The sequence below is a fragment of the Seriola dumerili genome, unplaced genomic scaffold (genome assembly GCF_002260705.1).
Source record: "Seriola dumerili isolate Sdu_G_001 unplaced genomic scaffold, Sdu_1.0 BDQW01000216.1, whole genome shotgun sequence".
Classification (NCBI taxonomy): Eukaryota; Metazoa; Chordata; class Actinopteri; order Carangiformes; family Carangidae; genus Seriola; species Seriola dumerili.
In genome coordinates this window covers 3,432,109-3,453,372 of record NW_019174471.1, presented here as the reverse complement: position 1 = coordinate 3,453,372, position 21,264 = coordinate 3,432,109, and the positions used below count along the sequence as shown (strand labels likewise).

The following is a 21,264-nucleotide window of genomic DNA, read 5'->3' as shown; positions in this document are numbered from 1 at the left end:
CTGAATATCTTGCAGTTTTGGACCCCACAGAAAAGATGTTAACTTTGGCTTCGGGACAGTTTTCTTTTTGTAAACATTTTAAAGACCAATCAGCTAATTAATCGATAATAAAATAATCATTAGTTACAGCCCTAGTTTCAAGGCAGTTATGTTTTGAGCTGCATAAATGTGACATGAACAGATCCTATCCATGGCCCATCTGTCTTCGACTTAACGCCCTCAAGCTGGGAACATAAGCTTCATTTACGATGGTATACATACACATGTGGTTTGAATGCCTGCAAGTTCTGTTTGTAAGCACCACACACATACATACACACACACACACACACACACACACACACACACACACACGCAAATACACGCACATGCACACACACACACACACACACACACAATAAGACTTGTGGAGGCAGCCGGATCCTCTAGACAGGGCTGGTTTCAGCTGGTTGTTAACTCCTGTTGCCTCTTCTCTGGGGTTCTTCACCCCTCACTGAACTGTTTCTTACTATCTCAGAAAATATGCTACAGTATGTTCTAATATGCAAATTTTATTTAAGCCTTCGTATGGTATATTCAGTCATGTGAAGCTGCACCTCCCACGCAAGCCGCTTTTTTAATGTTTTTTTTTTTTTTTTTTTTTTTTTTTTTTTTTTTCCTTTGAGAGAAGCTGTTGTGATGGAACCTCTCCAGACGGCTCTTTCAATCACAAAATCACTGCAGCACCGTGCCACAGAAGACTGCTTCCACAGGAAAGAAAGAGAGGTGATTGTTGTTGATTTCAGCTCGTTTCACACCTACTGATAATGTGTTTATTCTAATACCACCCAGTTTCCAACTAAGCACATGTTGTGCAGCGCATTTCTGGCCAGAAATAAAACCTCAGAATCAGGTGTTTTCTCAGTCCTTACTGTAATGGAATTAGAGTGCGATGCTTAGTGTTTTTTTTTTTTCCAATGCCTGTTAATAGCATTTACCAGCAGCATAACTCTTGGCTTCAACACAAAAACAGAACCAGGAAGCTATTATGTGAAATATCAGCTGTAGCCAATTTACTTTATGTTCCCAATAGAAGTTGAGTAATGAAAAGTTGGCTATAAAGGTCATGAATTATTTAATTTATATCTCCTGCCACCTTCATAACACAGAAACATCAGCTTAGTGTAACTGACCTGAATCTATAGGCCTTTCTATTGTGTGTGCATTACATTTGAGTTCCCTTTCGACTACCTACATATCAACAATATGCAATTTTGTGAGCGTTTTCTCAGCGACTCACATGTCCTCCACAGTGATATCCTTGAGAATTTGGCAGTAGTCCACATTCCAGACCGCCTGGTCGTCCCACACCTTGGATGCCAGGAGGATGGCTCCTAACACGATGCGCTTCCAGTTGGCAGGACAAATGTCGATCTCGGCGTAGGTCAGGAGCCTCTCCAAATACACCTTAGACAAACACGTGTCACATGTAAGTATCTCGTTAAAAGTTTCAAAGTTAAGTTTGAACATAAAACGATTATACTGTACATGACAGAAGCCTGTTCTTCCCAAAGATTGAACACATTATTAAAACAACAATAAAACAAGGTCTTGCAGTGAAATGAGAGATGGTCAAACTGGGTCATGACTTCGGTTTAATCAGTACAATGTCCGACAGGCTGGGTCAATCCACTAAACTGTCCATCAGTGTACTTCATTTCAAGTAAATGAAATAATAAAAAAACACATCAATCCATTTCCTATGTAAGTAGCATGTGTCTACAAATCCTTGGTAGACTTAGTTTTGCTGTTTTGCTGTTTTGTGTTTTCCTGCCTACTTCACCTCCGGGTAAAAACCACAATAACAAGATGTCAGAGGCTGATGAAATCTTCCCTGGAGCGTGTTCATAAAATATCCATGTGGATCGAACCCCTCCATCTCTCTGCCTCCCGCCCCATTTCCATTTCTCTCTCTCTCACTCCCTCTCTCTCTCTTTGAGTAGCCAGAATTCCCACTGTGCGCAGATCACAAAGCACACCGAACCCGCAGGCACCTGTTCCTTACAAGCTGGAATAATTGGACAGAAGCTCATCCTTCTGATCCACTGATCATCATTTTGTTGGACTCTATGAGAGAATATATTCTATTACATTTTATAGTGGTTGCCAGAAGGAACCTGTAGTGAGTTTTCTCAAAAAAAGCTGCATAAAAATGTTCAGACTTTATATTTATATTAATAATTATATTATATAATTATATTATCTTTTACATATTTAACCTAAGTGTTTTATATTACAATCTATGATTTTGTGTTACTGCCAGTTGTAATATTTTAGCGTTTGACAATTTAAACATGCAATTTTTAAAAATCTGGAACAATGATTTTAATCCAAACATTACATCATATTCTTGTAGTTACACTCATTTTTCCATAACTAATTAGCGACTTCATTTTTTCATTTTTCCATGAGTGAAATTTACCGCAGTCTCAACAGCGATCTGAATTCACAGCCCTTACAGTAAAACTAGCAGAGTTGAAGTCTGACAGGACAGCAGTGTAATTGGGTTAGCAGAGATGCTGTATTTTTTATGGCAGAGTGGAACATGCTGTGCTTTCCACTTGTTATAACTCTGTCTGAATCTGCACAGTGGCAGAACTGTCAGTATTATGGGCAGAATCCAAGAACACTGTTAGAAAGTAAATGGTCATGTGCTAGAGGATCATTACTATGTAATTACTTGACATATAATGGTCCCTTGTGGTTTGGACAATAGGAGGGGCAGAGAGAAGGGTGTGATTTTGTGAAAAAGAAATGAAAATATTCTTTCATCCTATTTTGCAGCCTGGTTTGACTTGCCCATTCGCACAGCTCAGGTGGCTAATTGGACAAGTCATGCTGGGTCGGGCTCCGTGCCTGCAGGCAATGCTAACCTATCTCTGTTGTGGCCCAGAGACTGCCAACAGACACCACATATACACTCATCTGGCAGCAGGCGGCAAACACTGAAGACAGCCCTCGTGAAATGAGAGCCAGCCCACATGCTAAGTGATATGAATGCAACAACACACAGAGAGAAAACTATACAAGCAAGCACAACAAAGAATATAGAGGCAGTGTGGTTGGCAAACAGCAACCAGATTAAAGCCAAATGATTCAATGTTGTGATTCCTGGGCAAATAATGCAGATAAGGTTTTACTACTACACAGATCAACTGGTCTCCATGGAGCTCAAAGGTGAAATAAACCTTTGAGCTCAGGATGAGACTCATTTCTGAAACAGAGTATGTTCTTACTGGATAAAAAACTGTCAAATGAAAATGTCTGATAATGATTAAACAACATAATACTATTAAGCATTTCTGTTACTTCTAGAGATTTTGTGCTTAAAAAGTAACCTGCTCCTTTAAGAGTACTACATCACATCTATTATTAATACCAATGGGAAACCAAAGCAGCCAACATCTGATTTGAAGTTTATGGCTCACTCAGTTAAACAGAGGAATCAATTTGATCTCATCACCAACTGGTGGTTGTTTTTAACTACTATACACTGTTACTCAGAAATGCATATGGTTACTGATGGTTTGGAGTTTATACTTAAAATGCTAAGACATTTTGGTGAAGACCATCGGTACACAGACGCCGAGACACAAATACAGTCATGTCATAAGTACAGTATGCCTGTGTCACTGCTTTCCAGTTAGTCTGGCCACAAACGCACATCCACCCATATATGCAGTTCACACGTTTGTGCAACTGTCAAGAAGCAGTGCAACCCAATACTGGGCCGTTCATGTTAACCCTACGCTTCCCAGTCTCCAGGGACACACGTGTCAGCAAGAGCGACAAAAAGTGGAAAGAGATGTTTCTGGGCAGATGAGGGGGGGGGGGGTTCATTTACTACTGAACTTGGCACCTAAAAGTATATATATATATATTTAAAAGAAAATGTTAGTATGTTAATTAATCCTATTATGTATTCATTTAAGTTTTACTTTAAGTTAGTTTATACTGCGGTAAAACAGGAAGTAAAGCTCGATTGAATAAAGGATTAAAACTTACCACTTTTAAATCTAAATCATATTTTAATCCAACCATCCAACTGTATGAATAAATAAAAATATAATAAACATCATAGTTACATATTAAGATTCCTAATTACTACATTTAAAGCTTTTTAATGCTTCTAATCGCTCCATGATGAACAGAAAGCACATGTAATATGCTATAGAAACTTTTTCTCTCCGGTGGAGGAAAAAAAAGAGGAAAATGAGATATGAGGTGGAGAACAGCTGACTTTGTTTTTCACATTTTCAACACAAGTGAGCACTGCAGGATGTCATAAGTGTTGGAGGGAAAGCCTAATGTACATTAAAGTCCAAACTGTATGCTTGCTGCAGATACAGACGAACTGTACGTTACACAGTTCTGAGCGGAAAGTACACGGATCAAACCAAACTTGTCATAATTCCTCTTCTTCTTTCTATTCTCTGCTGTGAGAACTTAACTTTTCAACAATTATGGGAACACAACCTCTGGAGGAATATACTGAACATTTCATACGATTCCAGAAGAAGAAATGAGGTCCAAAAATAGATGGGAGAAAACAGTCCATGGATGGCAACAGAAACAAGAGTGAATGTCCCCGGAGACAGCACAAAAGAAAATGTGGAAGCAACACTCCCTCCTAGTGTGAGCACTGAAATACAGACACACACACACACACACACACACACACACACACACACACACACATGCATACACTCACCAGTGTGACGATTGCACACTCAGCGGTGAGCTGCGCGGCGCTGAACAGCGTCCTGACGAAGCGGTAGATCTGCTTCTGCTCAGGGTCGTGTTTGTCATAATCAGCAGGAATCTCAGACTTCTACAATGAATAAATAATCACAATACATTCAGTGAAATGGAATAAAAACAAAACACCAAAACATAAGGTTCAAATTTGATCTGACTGTTTACCACAATGGAAATACAAGCTTCTAGTTGAGACTTTTGCTTATAGATGAGTATTCATTTTGAATGGAGTGCTCTGTAGCTTTGGATATGGAGCATCGGGCAAAGTGGTTATGTAAATTCTTGGATTAAAACCCTGCAAAAATTCAACTGAAAATACATCTGAATGATCCAGATGGCTCCAGAGATTACTAGACAGATTTCCCAACTGTTTGATCTGCGTGGGCTTATTTGCTGCTCATCAGTTTGTGTGGTTTGTCTTGTTGATGAATCCTGACAACTCTACAGCATGTGCGTAATGGAAATTTATCTTCAGCTAAGGCCTTACAGACAGCGGATGCAGCTTCTCGTCGAAAATGTCTAACAGCATTCTTCCGTCGACATCTCTGAAACGACAAACGGAGAGGAAGAACATCAGAGTGTGAAAGAAATAAAAAAACAGATGGTGTGAAACTCATTTCATTTAAAATACGACTTCATCTACCCTCTGAAATATTTCCTGTTCAATCAGCCTTTTATGGGCGCACGTCTGCACTTCAAACAACTGCCTTACATCAGATTCCTGCCAGTTACAGTGAATATAGATACTGATTGCATATGACAGGTCTCGACCACTTGTGAATTTCACTCACACCAATAAGAAAATTGGTGAAAGCCACAAAATCTTAACTAACTCGTACATACATATCTCTTAAGAAAATATCTGTCCGTATGAGTGTTTCTTGGGAGGTCCATTGTTTTACGCACTGAACAAGAATATATTTCTTGGAAAAACGATGCCCTGTTTACTCGTGCTTCATATGGAGTATCTAAAGAGCTTGACACTTCGGCTACATCAACCCTACGTTTTAATTTTAAAACACATTTGTTTTGCTTTACGCCTGACATCCACACTACTCTGCAGTTTTTGAGCTACTAAAATGGAGACTTTTGGAAACACTGCTGGACCCGTTTTAGTTTGAAAATTCCAGGGTTGCGTTGTAGTCTGGACTGGACAACCCAAATGCAGAGTGGACAGTCCGCTTCTTGTTTACACTGGCACGTGAATGCCCAGTATTTGGAGCTAATACGGTCATCTGGATGGAGATCGTTTTTGTTTTAAAATGAAACCGTAGTAGAGTGGATGTAGCCTTCAACATAAGCCATAAGGGGCATTTTTCTCTGCTAAGTTTGGCTTTGTCTGTCAGCCTGAATGAATGACTGAAAACACTTATCATACCTGTTCTTTATGTGGTAGTATATTGCGAGGGATACACTGTAAAGACAAAAAAAAAGAGAAATGAAAATTAATTTCAAAATAAAACTGGGATAATAGGAAAATGAGCCACAACACTTCTCCTCAATGCTGAAAGAAATTAATTATCAGACAATGAGCTACTCCATCTTTGGCAGAAAAGGAGACAAAGTTACCATTTGATGGTGTATTTGAGGTTGGGCTGACTGACGGTGCTGTCGTCAAGGAATATGGTGGAACATGAGCTGTACTTCCGTCTCACTGGACCTGGATGATGCTGGAGTTCACAAACAAAAATACAGTACATACAAACACACACACAGACAGTCACAGAAACACACACACACACACACACACACAAACACACATGCATGTCAATCTCTATTTCTGTCATACTCAGACCTGCCAAAACGCCTGTAAACAGCCATGGAAAGTACGGCACCTGTAAGCTCACAAACTAATTCTGTCTGACCTCAGTCAGCATCTGACATGGCTGCATGCGGCAATGGCATTTATGGTGAAGTCCATCTTTAGACAAACCCCCAAACTTCTATTTAGTAGAGCCCGACCGATTTTGGATTTTTGGGGCCGATGGCGATATTAGGGAGTAAAAAAAATTCCGATATCGATATATTGGCCAATAAACTTTATTGTCAAATATGACATCAGTGCACTGAAACGGTTAATTTCACTGGGAATTAAATAAAATAACTATAAAAATAAATAACTATAAATAAAAAACATAAGAACAGAATTGTCCTTTCATTTCATTTTGTTCTGGTTTATTTTCTCATGGTGCATTTTTGAACAAGTGTTCTATCAGGTTAAAAGCATTATTGTATTGTTGCTGATAAAAATCTCAGAAACCTTGTTTTCTCCCTTACATTTAACTATTCAGGTGAACTTGTCATCTGATGCAAAAGTGTGGATAGTTCAGTTCTTTCCTCCAGGAACTGAATAATTGCAATTTATTCAAAATAAAAAAAACAATGTTTATTATTTTCAGATAAAAACCTTACTGGTTCATCATTGAAATTGCATATTTTGAGGGAGTAATGGGCAAAGATGAACTACACCATAATGTGATGAAATAATTTCTACTACTTTTATATAAATAATGGCATTGAAGTACATCTGGGAGTAAGACTATAAGTGGAATCTGTGGGGGAGGGGGGTTTGGGTGCAGGACGATGACAAAAGGGTTGGATTATTTTTAAGGTTTATTCTCAGGACTTTACCTTGTTCTCCGAAATGTGTGTGAACTTGCAAAAAATACAAGACATTAAAATTACCATCTGCACAATTATAATTACCACAATTCTAAATGAGCAGATCTTTTCACAGTTAAATAATGACACTAACATTCACTAACTCTTTCACAATGTCCCTCATCTTACTTACATGGTTGATGTAGAGGCTCTTCCGTTTTTCTCGAACTGAAAGAAAGATGGAGGGACAGGTCTCAGTAATGTAGCAAGCGGTAAACACACATTCAAGCTCAGTGTCAGTGCAGTACACTGCCCTGACAGACAGGGAGCAGCATTTATCCAGGGTTAAAGTTCCCCATCACAGATATTGAGAGGATATTGGATGAACAGTTTTTTTCCTCTAATTATACTACAGTGCATTAAACAAAGCAAAGCACTTTCAGCACACAGCTGATGCTTTACTCAAATGCCTTCATCCCCTGATACATTGGAAATTGTCTTTTAATGTGTGGGAATGAGAGTGAGCTAACTAATTAATCCATTCATCATTTTGGCCCTATGTGAGTCCAAATTAAGTCAAGCGTACTGACTGTTTTAATTCAAGTGCAGATTGTCATTTGAGCTCATCTATTTTCTTTCTGTTCACAAGAATCTGTTCATTTGCTAATTCTGCTTAGAGGACATAACGATTTGTTCATTTTATAGAGCTGTCGTACCGGGATGAGAGGTGTAATTCCAAATATTGCATAACACACACACACACACACACACACACACACAGCTGTGTGTCAGTGCGGTGTCTGTTTGTGTATCCATGTGTGTCTATAAGTGTATATGTTTGTTCGCTCTGATGTAGGAAAACACACGAGGGGAAAAGGAAGGCAAAGACAACTGGCGCAAATACAGAGCACAGCGTCACACACAGTGACGTCATCAGCTGTCTGGCACCTCTCATCCTGGTAGTCTGTCTCTCACCTCTCTGACACACACACAAATAAACACACACACACACACACACACTGTAATGCACATTTTTTCCCACTGAGTGACTGTGTGTGCTGCTTTCTAGTAAAAAGCAGCCGGCTCTTATGTCATAATTAGGGCTGCATATTTTTGTGAAAAAAAGTCACATTAACAAATATATATATATAAATATATATATATAAAATATATATATATATATAGTATATATATACTTAATATATATATATAAATATTATAAATATAATATAGTATATATATATATATATATATATATATATATTTATATTGATATATTAGTATATATAAATAAATAGATATATATATTATTATTTTTTTATATATGTTTGTATATATATATATATATATATATGCACATATATGTTTATATAATGCTATCATTTATTTATACAACAGGATGAACGCTGTAAACATTCACATCTTCTCAAAAGCAAAGATTTCTTAAACACTGCTAGTGAGAAAAAATAAGATGACACGTGACATTTCAGTCATCAAAACACAAGGCTATGCAGCCCTATTAATTATGGCCCAACATATACACACACACACACACACACACACACACACACACACACACACACAGAATATCAGTAGCTCAGCAGCAAAGACACATGACCTGCAAACAGATGACAATACAAATCAAGTACAATAATACAATAAAGCTTGAGACTACATGAAGTGTCTAGCCCAAACACACAGTGAGCATACTGCTGCCTGCCTACTGAGACCACACACATTCATGCTTACCTCTCTTGTTGGGCACGGCAACTGAAAAACAAAAGTCCAAGTTGTCTCTATGTTTACTTATGACACAGATGCACAATGGATTCTCAAGTGTTTCCAAAACTGCCCATATTGTGTGTCATCCTGTGTTGGTATGAATGTGCAATACGTTGAGAAAATAGGCCAGCACACATTCACACAAGAGCTTGATAAGGCTAATAAAAGAGCGTGGAGAATCAGCCCCGAATATCAGATCAATATGTCAGCCTTCAGGCTACAAGCTTTTCAGCTGATCCAGTTTTTCTCCAGAGTGCGTAAATGGAACAATATTAAGCCGCTTATCCTCACAGTAAAGAGATTACTTCTGCACTGAAAGGTGGTCTCAAAGAACAACTTCATCATATCTCACTTGATTAAATGTGATATTGCTGTCACTCACAGGCTCAGACAGTCCCTCTGCCTGACGACAGATACATAAGATGATCAAAACACTGACGAAAAGGCAGCTGGTGTGAAGCTTTCACAGGAGCCTGGAGTCTTTATGGAGGATAAAAGGATGCTGGTCAAGGGTACTTTTGTGTAGCTGCATATTGGAAATCTCTGCATCAATGAAACACCTTGCTTTCCCACAAAGTAGGAGTCATCTCTTGACTTGAATGAGTTTGAATTTTGAAGATACATCTTTGCAAGCTGCCCAATCGCTTGATGTGCAATCGGCCACTTATGGCATGGCTGCTCTTTGAGTCAACAGGTGCCACACCACTGAGGCCAACATCAATTGACAAAAACATGCATGGTCAAAGGCACACAGAGTATATCAGGGGCCAAAACTTAAGGAGAGGAATATTGGGAACAGGGGTCCTGAGGGAGTTAGGTCATGTAAAGTGGTGAGAAGCTTTTCGATCTGAAGCGTGTGTGCGACATTACTGATGAGTCACATAATTTGAAAGCTGTGGGGAAGCAGTTTGACATGCACAATTATCCATAACGTAGGGTAGGGGTCTTACTTATTTTGTAACAAACTAGTTCATACTTGCCATTTCAAGGTACTAACACTGCATTAGACATGTATAATTTCACTTTTCTTCAAAAAGGTGTGAATGACACATTTTGGTAAGAATCACTCGTAAATGCAGATGTTTCCTTATGGGCATTAAAGCCATTGTCAGTCACATTAAATTCTTATTTTTGATGTGCATCTAAATGTGTTCCTTACTGCAGAACACACAGGCAAGTATTAGACAACACAGGACATTTCTTCACTCTGGATTAGACCACACACACCTGGTCTGAGCAGGTCACATGCATTCCTGATAGAAATACTGCTTCACTGACAGACCAACTGTTTGCAAATCAAGGAGTGAGAACATTTCAAAGATAGAGTTTGAAGAAATGCAAGATGCCAACAGAAGAGAGTAGAACTCACCATCAGTTTGTGACTTGCTGAGGAAGATGGTGCTGGCCCGGGGATGATCTGAGGGATTATACTCCATGGGAAGATCTGAAAAAACAAGAGAAGAAAACTTAAATGTCACAGGCAGTTCACAAATTATAGATTCATTCCAAACTGATTTTTGTACAGCATACTGTGTAAACCCGGATTCATCTTTTGTACAAAACTAATTTCACTTTGAGTCTGCAAACTGTTTGTTCAGTAGCTGAACTAATTCATGATCTTCTTAATGTATGTACAGCAGCAGATGATCGGAGCTGTAGAGCCCCAACAACTAAAACTGACTGCTGTCAGGCTCATTTGACAGAATATAATCATCATCAGACCATGATGTCTCACCAGTGTAACTAAAACACACTGTGGAGTGAAACCTTTCATTCTGAGGTTAAAGACATGGTATTGGGTTTAGGGGTTAACCACCCCTCTTGTAATGGACTGAGCTGAATGGAAAAACAATCTGTCAGCCGATAGTTTGCTGCACCAGCGCTGTGTAAACGGCGGTTTGTAAATCAATGTGCTAAACAAACACAGCAGAAAGGTATAGATTTGTTTTAGATCACTGTCTACACACACATACACACCACCTAGGATCAACCCCTGCATCAGACAGTAGCTGCGAAGAGAAACTGCAATAAATCACAGATAAAAAAGCTGAGCACTTTGAGCACTTGAGAGCTGATAACATCTATCTCCTGCCTGTGACACTGAATGCTGCAGGTACAGCTCTGTGCCACCAGGTGCTTCCTTACACAAGATGTCAGCAAGGTGAATTTACTTTTTTAAAGTAGGTTGAAATGAGATATAAGACTAATGTCCGAATAAAGTCGAAAATTACATGTGGTGCATGTAGAATAATATGTCTAAACTGATACGCACATATTCTATCAACATCTTTCTTCTCACAGCCTCGATTTACTTTTTTGTTTTCCCGGTGAAGATGGTTCTTTACCCTGATTAATTCCCATGGGCCAAATTGTGTTGAGATACAAGTTTTTATTGTTAAATTATAAACAAGTTTACAAAAAAAGTTGTGATTTGGTTGGTTTTTACACTGTATTCTGCCTGAGTCCTGAGCCTGCAGACAACATGTTCATACTACACACAGTGGATCGGTATTATACCCCCTAGGTTGCATGAGTTTTATGGCGGCCAGGTGAGTTGATTTAATATCCTGAAAAGCCTTAGATGAAACATTTGTTGACACAAGGTTACGATCATTATCATGTTACGGGATGAGATAAGCATTAACATTAAAATGAATGATAACACAGGGATGTAACATTACAACAACATATCCAATCATCTAAACCTGGGAAGAAACTAAATAAAAATGTAATGTAGACAAGCAATGTGTGGTGGTGGTGACCCCACCAGCAGCTTCCTGGTATTTTGGATGATGTCAGTGAAACCAGAATGGTCATAAAAGGCCAACACCCAGTACACTAATAGAGAGAAAGAGGAACAGATGCTGTGAGACAGAAACAGAAGAAGAGAGACAGAAAAGGGAAAAGAGGGCAAGAGAGTAGAAAATGAAGTCATGAGAGTGACAGTTTTGAAAAGTGATTGACAGGGAGAAGACAGGATCAGAGAGGAGAAGAGAAGAGAAGAGGATATGATAAAAGAAAATTGGAGATGAGAGCAAAGGTTAGAGAGAAACTGGGGGGGTGAGAGTCTCTTTCGGTACACTACAGGTTACTCATACAAGCCACCGCTATTGTCTCCATACTCTTTTGAACTACTGTCTTTTTGTGTTGGAGAGCCACTTGAAGAGCCTCAAAGGACACTAACACATACACATGCACGCACGCACACACACACACACACACACGCACACACATACATTGCCATGATGTATGAGGAAGTGACACACGGTGCTGAATAAAAGATTGGTGTGTGGGAACGAGCAAGGAGCAGCGAAGGACAACTGAAGGTGGGTCAATGATGCTGCACACACTTCCGGACTGATTGCACGCTCACACAAACATCTGCAACACATCAGACACAAATGACTGATGAAAGCTGAGATTGTGTTTTGTGTCGCACGAAATCCCTGCTCTAAAAATGCGCTGAAATAATTTAGAAAGTATCACTGCTTTCTCAGTTTCTGATGATGTAATGTTTTTTTTTTTAAGACAGGAAGCTGCCTCTCCACGGACCCAGGGTGTGTCCCTCACCATGACTGGTGTCAGTGACCTCTGGTGTGGTTGTACCCTCCCCAGTTTTCCCTCCCTTGCTTCAACCTGGGGTAGAAGAACTTGCACCCAACTTCCTGCATTTCAGGAAGCAGAAAGGAAATGAAGTAAGGGGTGGTGGTTACACATTGTTAGGGAGGTAGGCTAAACAAAGAGTGGAGGGAATAGGTCAGTATGTGGATTTAAGACCGACATGTCCAAACCTCCACCACTTCAGAAACCCAACAGAACACACCTATAATATGGAAAAATGAAGGACAAAATCAAAAAGGAGATGAACACTAAAAACAGCCACAGTTCATTGTTCTTCTTCCCATAGTTTTCTTCTGATAAATGAATACACTTCTGCCTGTTTCCCTTATACAAGCCAGAGGACCATTCCCATGTTCCATTCCAAGCAAAGGAAATCCATCACGATAAGTAGAAATATCGCCTCGCGGTTGTATACCTCTGCCATACCGTCAAGTTGCAGGAAATATGTTCACTGAATAAGTGTTATTATGATCATCATTTTATCCTATTAAAACATTTGGGTTAATATCACCCACTCCTAAGGGGTTGCCTGAATCAATGTGATTGTTTATTTTCCATATGCATTTATTTATGGTGGGGATCTTTATGACTTCACAAGTGGATCCACTTCCATCCATGACCCATAGTTCATTACTTATCATTTTAACCAATATGCCTTTGTATATTCATTTTTTTTTCAGATTACTGCCAGTAATAACTAATGGCAATAACTTTCACTTTTTCAAAGAATGAACATAACTCTATGCGTTTCCCTTCCTACAGCTTTACAGTTAGCAGCTACACTGACCTCCCTGCAGTGCGAGAGAGAGATTCTTTGTTGTTCTATTAGGACAGCATATTAAGCAATAAGATTCAATAACAACATCACAAGAATAACAAGAATCTGTTTTTGGAATTTGTGAAATCATAAAGAATGATTAAAGGTAATCCATAGTATTTATTATTATTTTTAATATTTATTTAGCCCACATCCCTACATTTAATTCTAATTCAGTGTCAAGAAGGTCACCGGCATCTGTGTAGGACCTGGCCAATGTTTGAATTGTCTTATTATTACTAAAAAAAACAATCATGGTTCAGTAAATCGTAGTTGAGGTGGCATCTGTGCCTCATTCAGAACCACGAAAAACCCTGAAAGATGCACCACAACCAGCTGCAACCAACTGCCGTTAGTTACACTGTGAACAGGAAGATCTGTATTAGTGTGGTTAGCAGTTAGCTGGCGCTCTGCCCGCTCACCCCCAGGGCCTGTCATGAGGGTCGCCTCGGGTTGCAACATCAGCCCAGACAGGAAAGCCCTTTGCTGGTTTTTGGCTGCCCCGCTGAAGTGCCAGCCTGAGGGGATCCAGATGGCACAGCACAGCACTGCCTGACTGTCAACAGCATGCAATCAAACAATACACCCACACGGTTAAGATAAGAAGCACGCAGCACATCTTGTAATGTGTGAGTGTTTGAGAGAAGAGCACAAGATGTAGCTGGTGTCTGAAAATAGACAAGTTAAAAGGAATGCGGTGTTGTACACTTGACCACTGGTCTATTATGTGCTATTTTACCAAATAGTTTCTATTGATAAGTGTATGGGGCAAAGCAAAGCCAAGCCAAACGTTCCTCAGTTTGCATGTCAAGTGTCTAAGAACAGCTTTAATATGGATTTACCTTGAACAATTTAAGTTCTTGCCCCATTGGGCCAGTGTTTCACTCACTCTCGATCTCACCTTGGATCACATGTATCTTTCTAGAGTATCGTTTTGAGCTGAAAAGCAAAACTGTTTTCATCTGATACTTATCACAGCGCAATCTCTATGACCTCTGCACTACACAAAATTTTGAGCTGGCCCTGATAGCATTCTGTATGAGTGTGAGTGTGTGTGTGTGTGTGTGTGTGTGTGTGTCTCGTAATACAAGAATGAAGGAAAGTGGGAAATCAAAGAGAGAGGAAGGAGCCATTACATGCACAGTGGCCACTGTTACAGCACAGGCTGTGAATGTGCGACAGAGGGCAGGGCAGATCTCGACAAGTTAAGAGCACAGGTGGTGTGGACTTTAAAATATTATGAGCTCTGCTGTTGCACTAACCCTGCACCTCTGTGAAAGTATGTTATCTGCATCATGGCATTTACCACTCTATGACACAGCTGCCTTGTTTTACTTTAAAAAGCGTTTGTGATAAGAAGGAGCTAAAGCTGTAATGGTAAGATTTTTCTGTTCAGAATCACCTTAATAGATTTATCCCATCTGTTTACATTGAGGAATGGTTACAGTCAGTTATAAGTTATAAGGTTTTAGTACTAAATCCGCACCACACAATAAAAAAATGGCATTTAAATTGCTAGTTTCTTTAATTGTTGTAAAATCCAAAAGAGAGACAGGGTTCATGGTGGAGACACAAAATGAATGAAAAACTATGCTTAGACTCAGTCACCTTTTAGCTTCCTCTACACCTAACACACACATACACACACACACACACACCAATGGAACAACACCCAGCAGCACCATCACAACTCTCTCTAACAGCTTTAACCACCCCTGAGCTTGTATCACTGATTGCAGACATCTGCCAAACTCTGTGCAGTGATGCAGGCTCATCAGAGGAAAAGAGCTGAGGTTTTATTACAGAAGAGCCAGCAGGCACAAGAGGATGGAGGGGAATGAGCTGAGATAACGCTATAGAAAACACATTCCCATTTCCATGACTTCAATGAAAGATGTGCTCATTAGTGTGCTCTCTGATTTTGACCATCATACCAAAACGTCCACCACTAAAACATAAGTCACCAATGTTCTTGTGCTGAAGATCAATACTCGTTTCTATCACTTCTATATATCTGAGACATATGTGTGCAATATTAAAATAATTTAAACGCAGTCAATAGTAAGTAAACGCCACAGTGGCCTGACAACATTTGTAGGAAGTGTTGCTGTGTCACTTGAGTGAATTACTTGGAGAACAAAAAATGCTGAGAAGAAGCTTTTTTTTTCCATTTCTCTGCATTTCTGTGCTTGTTTGAAAATGTTGTGTCATTTTGAGCCAGTCAAGAGGCGGTGAAAATCACTGGTAAGAAGAGTAAAAATACCACAGACTAGAAAAAGAAAGAGAAGAGTCAGGATTGAGTTAAAAACGTTCCCTTTCACTTTTACATTTGGTCAGTTCAGGAGTGCTAAATCAGGCCTTTCCTGATTTCTTCATTGTGCCTGACAATTAATATAAGTGTATTCTCAAATCTAATGACAGGATTGTCAAACACAATGCTTTTATATCCGTTACACACTATATGGTCTAACAAGGTAAATAGTGTCTGTGAAGCTGTGGTTACTCATAGCAGGTATAAAGTTTGCAATGTTGAGCATGTTACCATGCTAACATATGCTGATTGCTACTAAAAGACAAAGCACAGCTGAGGCTGATGGAAGTATCATTAGTTTTACAGGAATTTGGTCAAAAATTGGACATATGGACAATTTAAAATGTTGACAAGGTAATGGCACTAGGAGACTGTTTGTACTATATTTCATGTGCAAAAGGAAAAACCAACGGAACATCAAAGTCATTAGGGCTCATCCTCTGGGCATCACAAATACCTGCACAGAATGTCCTAGCATTCCATCCAAAAATTGCTGAGATACAGTATTTCAGTCTGAGCTTGACATTATCTGTCTGTTGCATAACTGACTTGTGGGTCGCAGAAGTTGACTGAAACTTAGAAAACATTAAAACATATTCTGTTACTGTGAAGAAAGTAAGTATGAATAGGAGGTCAGTTTCATGGATACATTACCAAACAAACACACCAGACCTCCCCTGCACAGCCACATCCTGTTCGGAGAGGGGAAGACATCCTGGACTCACACGAGGAAAGGAACTACAATAAAGTAGAGCCTTACAGGTCTGTGTTGGAGGACTGCATTACAGCACCCACCCAGTCCCAAATTCCTACAATCCATCACTGTGATTTGTTAAAGCGACATTTCCTGGCAGTGTAACTGGCCGTGTATACTGATGTGTCAGATGTGGAACACTGCTGTTGATTACTTTTACACTTGACAGATGGCTGTAATTAGGTGAAGCTGAAAAGAAACAGCACAGGGGAGGGAAAAGGAGTGACGAAAAAGAAAAGTGTTCCCAAAGAAGGCAAAGAGCACCACGACTGCTGCACAGAGACAATATACAACACTGTACAACAGTTATATTTTCTGTATAAGTCCATGCTGGGAGGCTATACTGATGCACAAACAGGACAAAAGAAGAATTAGTCAGGGTGTCGAGTGGCGCAGTGGGTTGAGCATGCGCCCCATATGTAGAGGCTACAGTCCTCGCTGCAGTCGGCCCCGGTTCGAATCCCGCATCGGACGGCCCTTTACTGCATGTCATTCCTCCTCTCTCTACCTCCCCATTTCCTGTCTCTCTCTACTGTGCTATCATAAAGGCATAAAAAGCCTGAAAAAAAATGTACTTAAAAAAAAAAAAGAAGAAGAATCAGTCAATGATGTTGCAGGAATAAACAGATGCAGATAAAGAACAAAAGATGTTTCAAAAGCAAAGAGAGAGTGGCTAAACTCCAAATTGTTAATGATGTTTCATCTAGCGAGGCCAGTAACTCGTAGTTTTTTTCCCAGGCGCTTAAGTCTAACAATCTGGTTTTAAGTAATAGCAGCATCAGCGATTACTTAGAATTCCATCTGTTTATTGAGGGCATGTATAAAAAGTGAAGAATTATTGATGACATTGAGACTTCAGAGAGTGTTATACCGTTCACATCCGCGCCTATGCGACGGTCCACTAAGGTCCACATGATGTAAATTTCATCATCAGAGGAAGTATGGAGGCTCTGTACGGACGATCATGTGGCCAGCAATTTGTTGTGTCCATGCCAGCCTGCAAGGAAACTACTCTACAAGGGCACCAATGCATCCGCACCTGTCCATGTGCGTGTCCGCAAGGGATTATAATTGAAGCCAAAGATTTTCATTGTCTGACATTAAATACTGCCGCCCAACAGCTGACACTTTATGACTCAAATTCATGCTATTCCACAAGCCTTATTCCAAAGACCTACTGTCATATCATATACACAATATAGATTTCACAAGCACAGTTCAAAACCTTCAAAGTAGAACACTCTGTTTTGATGTGTTCTGTGTGCATGTGTATGTGTGTGTATGTGTGAGAGAAAGAAAAAGACAGAGAGAGGTGAGGAGGAAAAAGAGAGAGCAAGATTGAGACATAGAAGCGAGTGAGGGATGTTAGGGGTTGAAGAGTCCATGAGCAGGAAGAGGGCTCATTTACTCTACACCCTGATGACAGCCTTAAACCCACCCTCCCTCTTTCTCTCTCCTCCCATCCCTGCATCCTCTGCTCGCTGTAACTAGGCAACGCTGGCTTGAAACGATTCAGATGGTAGAGGCAAGCTCATCAAAGGCAAAGACAGACAGCTGGGCGCGCTGTCTTTCTATTCCTTTCTATTGCTCTATCTATCTCTCTCTCCTTCTCCCACCTGCTTGTACACTACACTGTACTAATAGCTGCTGAGTCTTACTGTGTTTGATGATGCGGTGACACTATACAACACACAACACTGATAAAGAAACCACTGCACTGATTTCTTACATCACGTGCACACCTTCACACATTGCCCTAGAGATGATGACAGGAAGTCATTCTTTTGATGAAGGGTGAAAGACAGAGAGTGAAAACGTGCCACCGTCGGAAGCTGTTTGCAGAAAGCTGATAAATACATAGATATTCTCAAATTTTGCATCATAACCAGACCATTAGAAAAGCAGAAATTTAAGTCATACAACTTCTGCTGGAGAGGTTCTTTAGGGAAATCTTTGCCTGTGGGAGTTGCCAGTTTAACTTTTGCACTGCTCTGGGGTCAGGGACAGTGGTGAGAGTCAGAGTTTGGTAAAACCGCAAGCAAGCCCTGCTGTCCAACATACTGAGAAATCTCACAACTATAATTCTAGATACACATGTGCACTCACACAGACATAAACCCACGGACAAGAAGCACAGGCTCTGGCAAAGCACTGTCATGACATCCATCAATGTATGCACAGTGGGTGATTATGGTGCAATAATGGTGCAAAGGGGCAGATGGGTGAACAGGCACCTGGGTCATATAGGTGGGCAAGAGATGGCCAATCAGGGGCAACTGCATTGGAGGGTTTGAAAAATGTCAAACATGTAATGTTTAAAAAGGAAACATTACCCCTCACAGCCCTCTCCTACCATTTCCCAACAACCCTGCACAACATGATCCATGCACCACTAGCAGGGATCCATATCATTTCTGTACATTTGTTATGTTTCAATACATAATGCAGTACAAAAGAATCCAAAAGGGAAAATGCCACTATTCAGCAGCTAGTAAATCAGAGCCAGTCACATCGCACATCTTACTATAACAGCTTCATGCTCTTGCTCTCTTTCAATCTAAAAGGCTACAGCTACATTGACAGTTTATAACCCAGCTCTGTGCCAATCAGCACTCCTCTGTCTGCCCTGACAGCAGCCACACCGCCGCTCCCTCACTGTCGCTCAACAACTCACTACCTCAGCCAGTTTACTGTTGGCCAAGCGGTACCTATTCAACATGGCCCAAATGTTGTGCTCTGTTGGGTTTCTCCAACACAACTGCTACCAAAACTTTCTGTCCTTGACTTTCAGTTACCAACACAAAGTTGTTTATACTGTCTTACCCTCCCACAGAGGAATCCGCTGCAGGCCGCTGCTCAAGGGGGGGGGCATAAAGGAGTGGTATTAGCAAGCCACTTCATATTTTCAAAGCTTTTATTTTACACATCAGAGTTTATAAAAACGCAAAAACCCATTTTCACGATATGGGACTTTTAAGGTGAGATATATTTATATTACAAACATGTTTGATAACAATAAAAACTGTTCAGACGTGATGCATTAGCCTGCCACCACCCTATGCTGCTCTCAAAGTTCCTTTTTAAATCTCTTTTCTTTCTTTCTTTCTTTCTTTCTCTCTCTCTCTCTCATCTCTGTAGGGTTCATCCGGTACCAAGCTGTGGAAGGAGCCAAGGATGACAGGAAGGCCATCTGTGCCAAGCTCTGTCATACTCTGTGTTTACATTTCCACACAACGCATATGCATGTACACACATGCAGCAATCAGCATAAACACAAACACACACACTAGTTATTAGTGAAGCACAAAGACACATATGCATACAGTATTTGGGTGGTTAAAACAGACTCAGGGTTAGCATCAAATTACTGAAAACCTAAATGTTATGATTTAAACTACAATGAAAAATAACACATTTTATCCAGCCCTCTTTATAAGTGACAAGTGGCAGATGGCACATTATCTGCACCATAATTACACAGAACCAAACCATTGCGATGAACCAGTGTCCAGTCAGGCTATCTGTTGTTGGCTGTCAAGTGTTGCTGTGCCAAGACTGGCCGTCCAGGTCGACTTCCAACAGCCAATCAGCAGCATCTAATTACCTCCACACCTGCTCACCAAAGCACCAGCAGCAACTCCAGTGGTCCCATCTGATGGCTGTATGCTCAGTTAGCTGGCTAAATTAGCCCTGACGCCACTTGAGCCACCATAAACAACAACACTCACTACTGTACCCTGCTGCACCAGAATGAGCTATTCCAACCCGGGGAGAGCGATGTATGATTGTAATTACCAGTACAAGAGAGTCACATGAAAGCCCACATGTGAATTCAAAGCACATGTTGGTGTTAATGTCAATGTGTCAAATATGAAATATGAGAACTGCCTCCAGTATAGACGTCAGACTGATACTGACAGTTAGGCAGTTATTTCTGTTTCTCAATTACCTGTGTGTTAACTTGGTTTCAAATGCTGAGGTTTAATAGGAGATTACATTAACATAGGCTTTACAGTGAAGCCTTTGCAGAGGGTCTCCGCTGTTAATAAATTCACCCTATGAGTTACAGTTTACCGGCTAAGCAGAGAGGAAAAACTGTATGCTACTGCGTTCACACAGTGCAGTTTATGCAGAAAGTCCCAGCAGCTGCAGCTGTAGGGCTGATGTCATGAGAATGGATGTGTGAATCTCTACAGTTCCACTTCCTTCTGTTGCCTTTAGTCAGCATGGCACTCTAATTTTGGAAAAACAGCGGCAATTTTGTTTTTCTTGATTGAGGTTTAACTTTGAGTTTGATCATTGTATGTTGAATTTCTTGAGACACAAGCAGTGCTTTGAAATACAGCTAATTATGCCACTGTGATCCAGATAGTCTGTTTGATTTAAGGAGATTAATGATTGATCTCTTTGCTGTTCACTGACAATACTGAATTTCAAAGGACATAAGTTACTCTGAGTTTATGTTCTCAGATAACTTGAAAGATTTTATGCTCCATTACTTGCTGAGAAAAGTTTCCTAACTAATAAAACCAAATCAAAACCCACAGAGTCTTTTATAAATTGAAAAAAATAAGAAAAAAA

The 21,264-nt window shown here is 40.1% G+C and overlaps 1 protein-coding gene across 4 annotated transcripts in view; it reads right to left on the bottom strand.

Annotated features, from left to right (window-relative positions):
• ccny (cyclin Y) overlaps window positions 1–21,264 on the bottom strand; it is a 38,208-nt gene that overhangs the window by 7,054 nt on the left and 9,890 nt on the right. Inside the window, exons 2-10 of one of the 4 annotated variants that reach the window (XM_022754088.1) lie at window positions 10,550–10,624; window positions 9,148–9,168; window positions 7,592–7,626; window positions 7,429–7,452; window positions 6,367–6,467; window positions 6,176–6,211; window positions 5,285–5,342; window positions 4,751–4,870; window positions 1,280–1,446 (exon numbers count right to left, since the gene is read on the bottom strand). In XM_022754088.1, the coding sequence (XP_022609809.1) occupies window positions 1,280–1,446; window positions 4,751–4,870; window positions 5,285–5,342; window positions 6,176–6,211; window positions 6,367–6,467; window positions 7,429–7,452; window positions 7,592–7,626; window positions 9,148–9,168; window positions 10,550–10,624 (637 nt within the window). The remainder of the gene's footprint in view (window positions 1–1,279; window positions 1,447–4,750; window positions 4,871–5,284; window positions 5,343–6,175; window positions 6,212–6,366; window positions 6,468–7,428; window positions 7,453–7,591; window positions 7,627–9,147; window positions 9,169–10,549; window positions 10,625–21,264) is intronic. The other 3 variants (XM_022754090.1, XM_022754089.1, XM_022754091.1) reach the window with 3 other exon arrangements.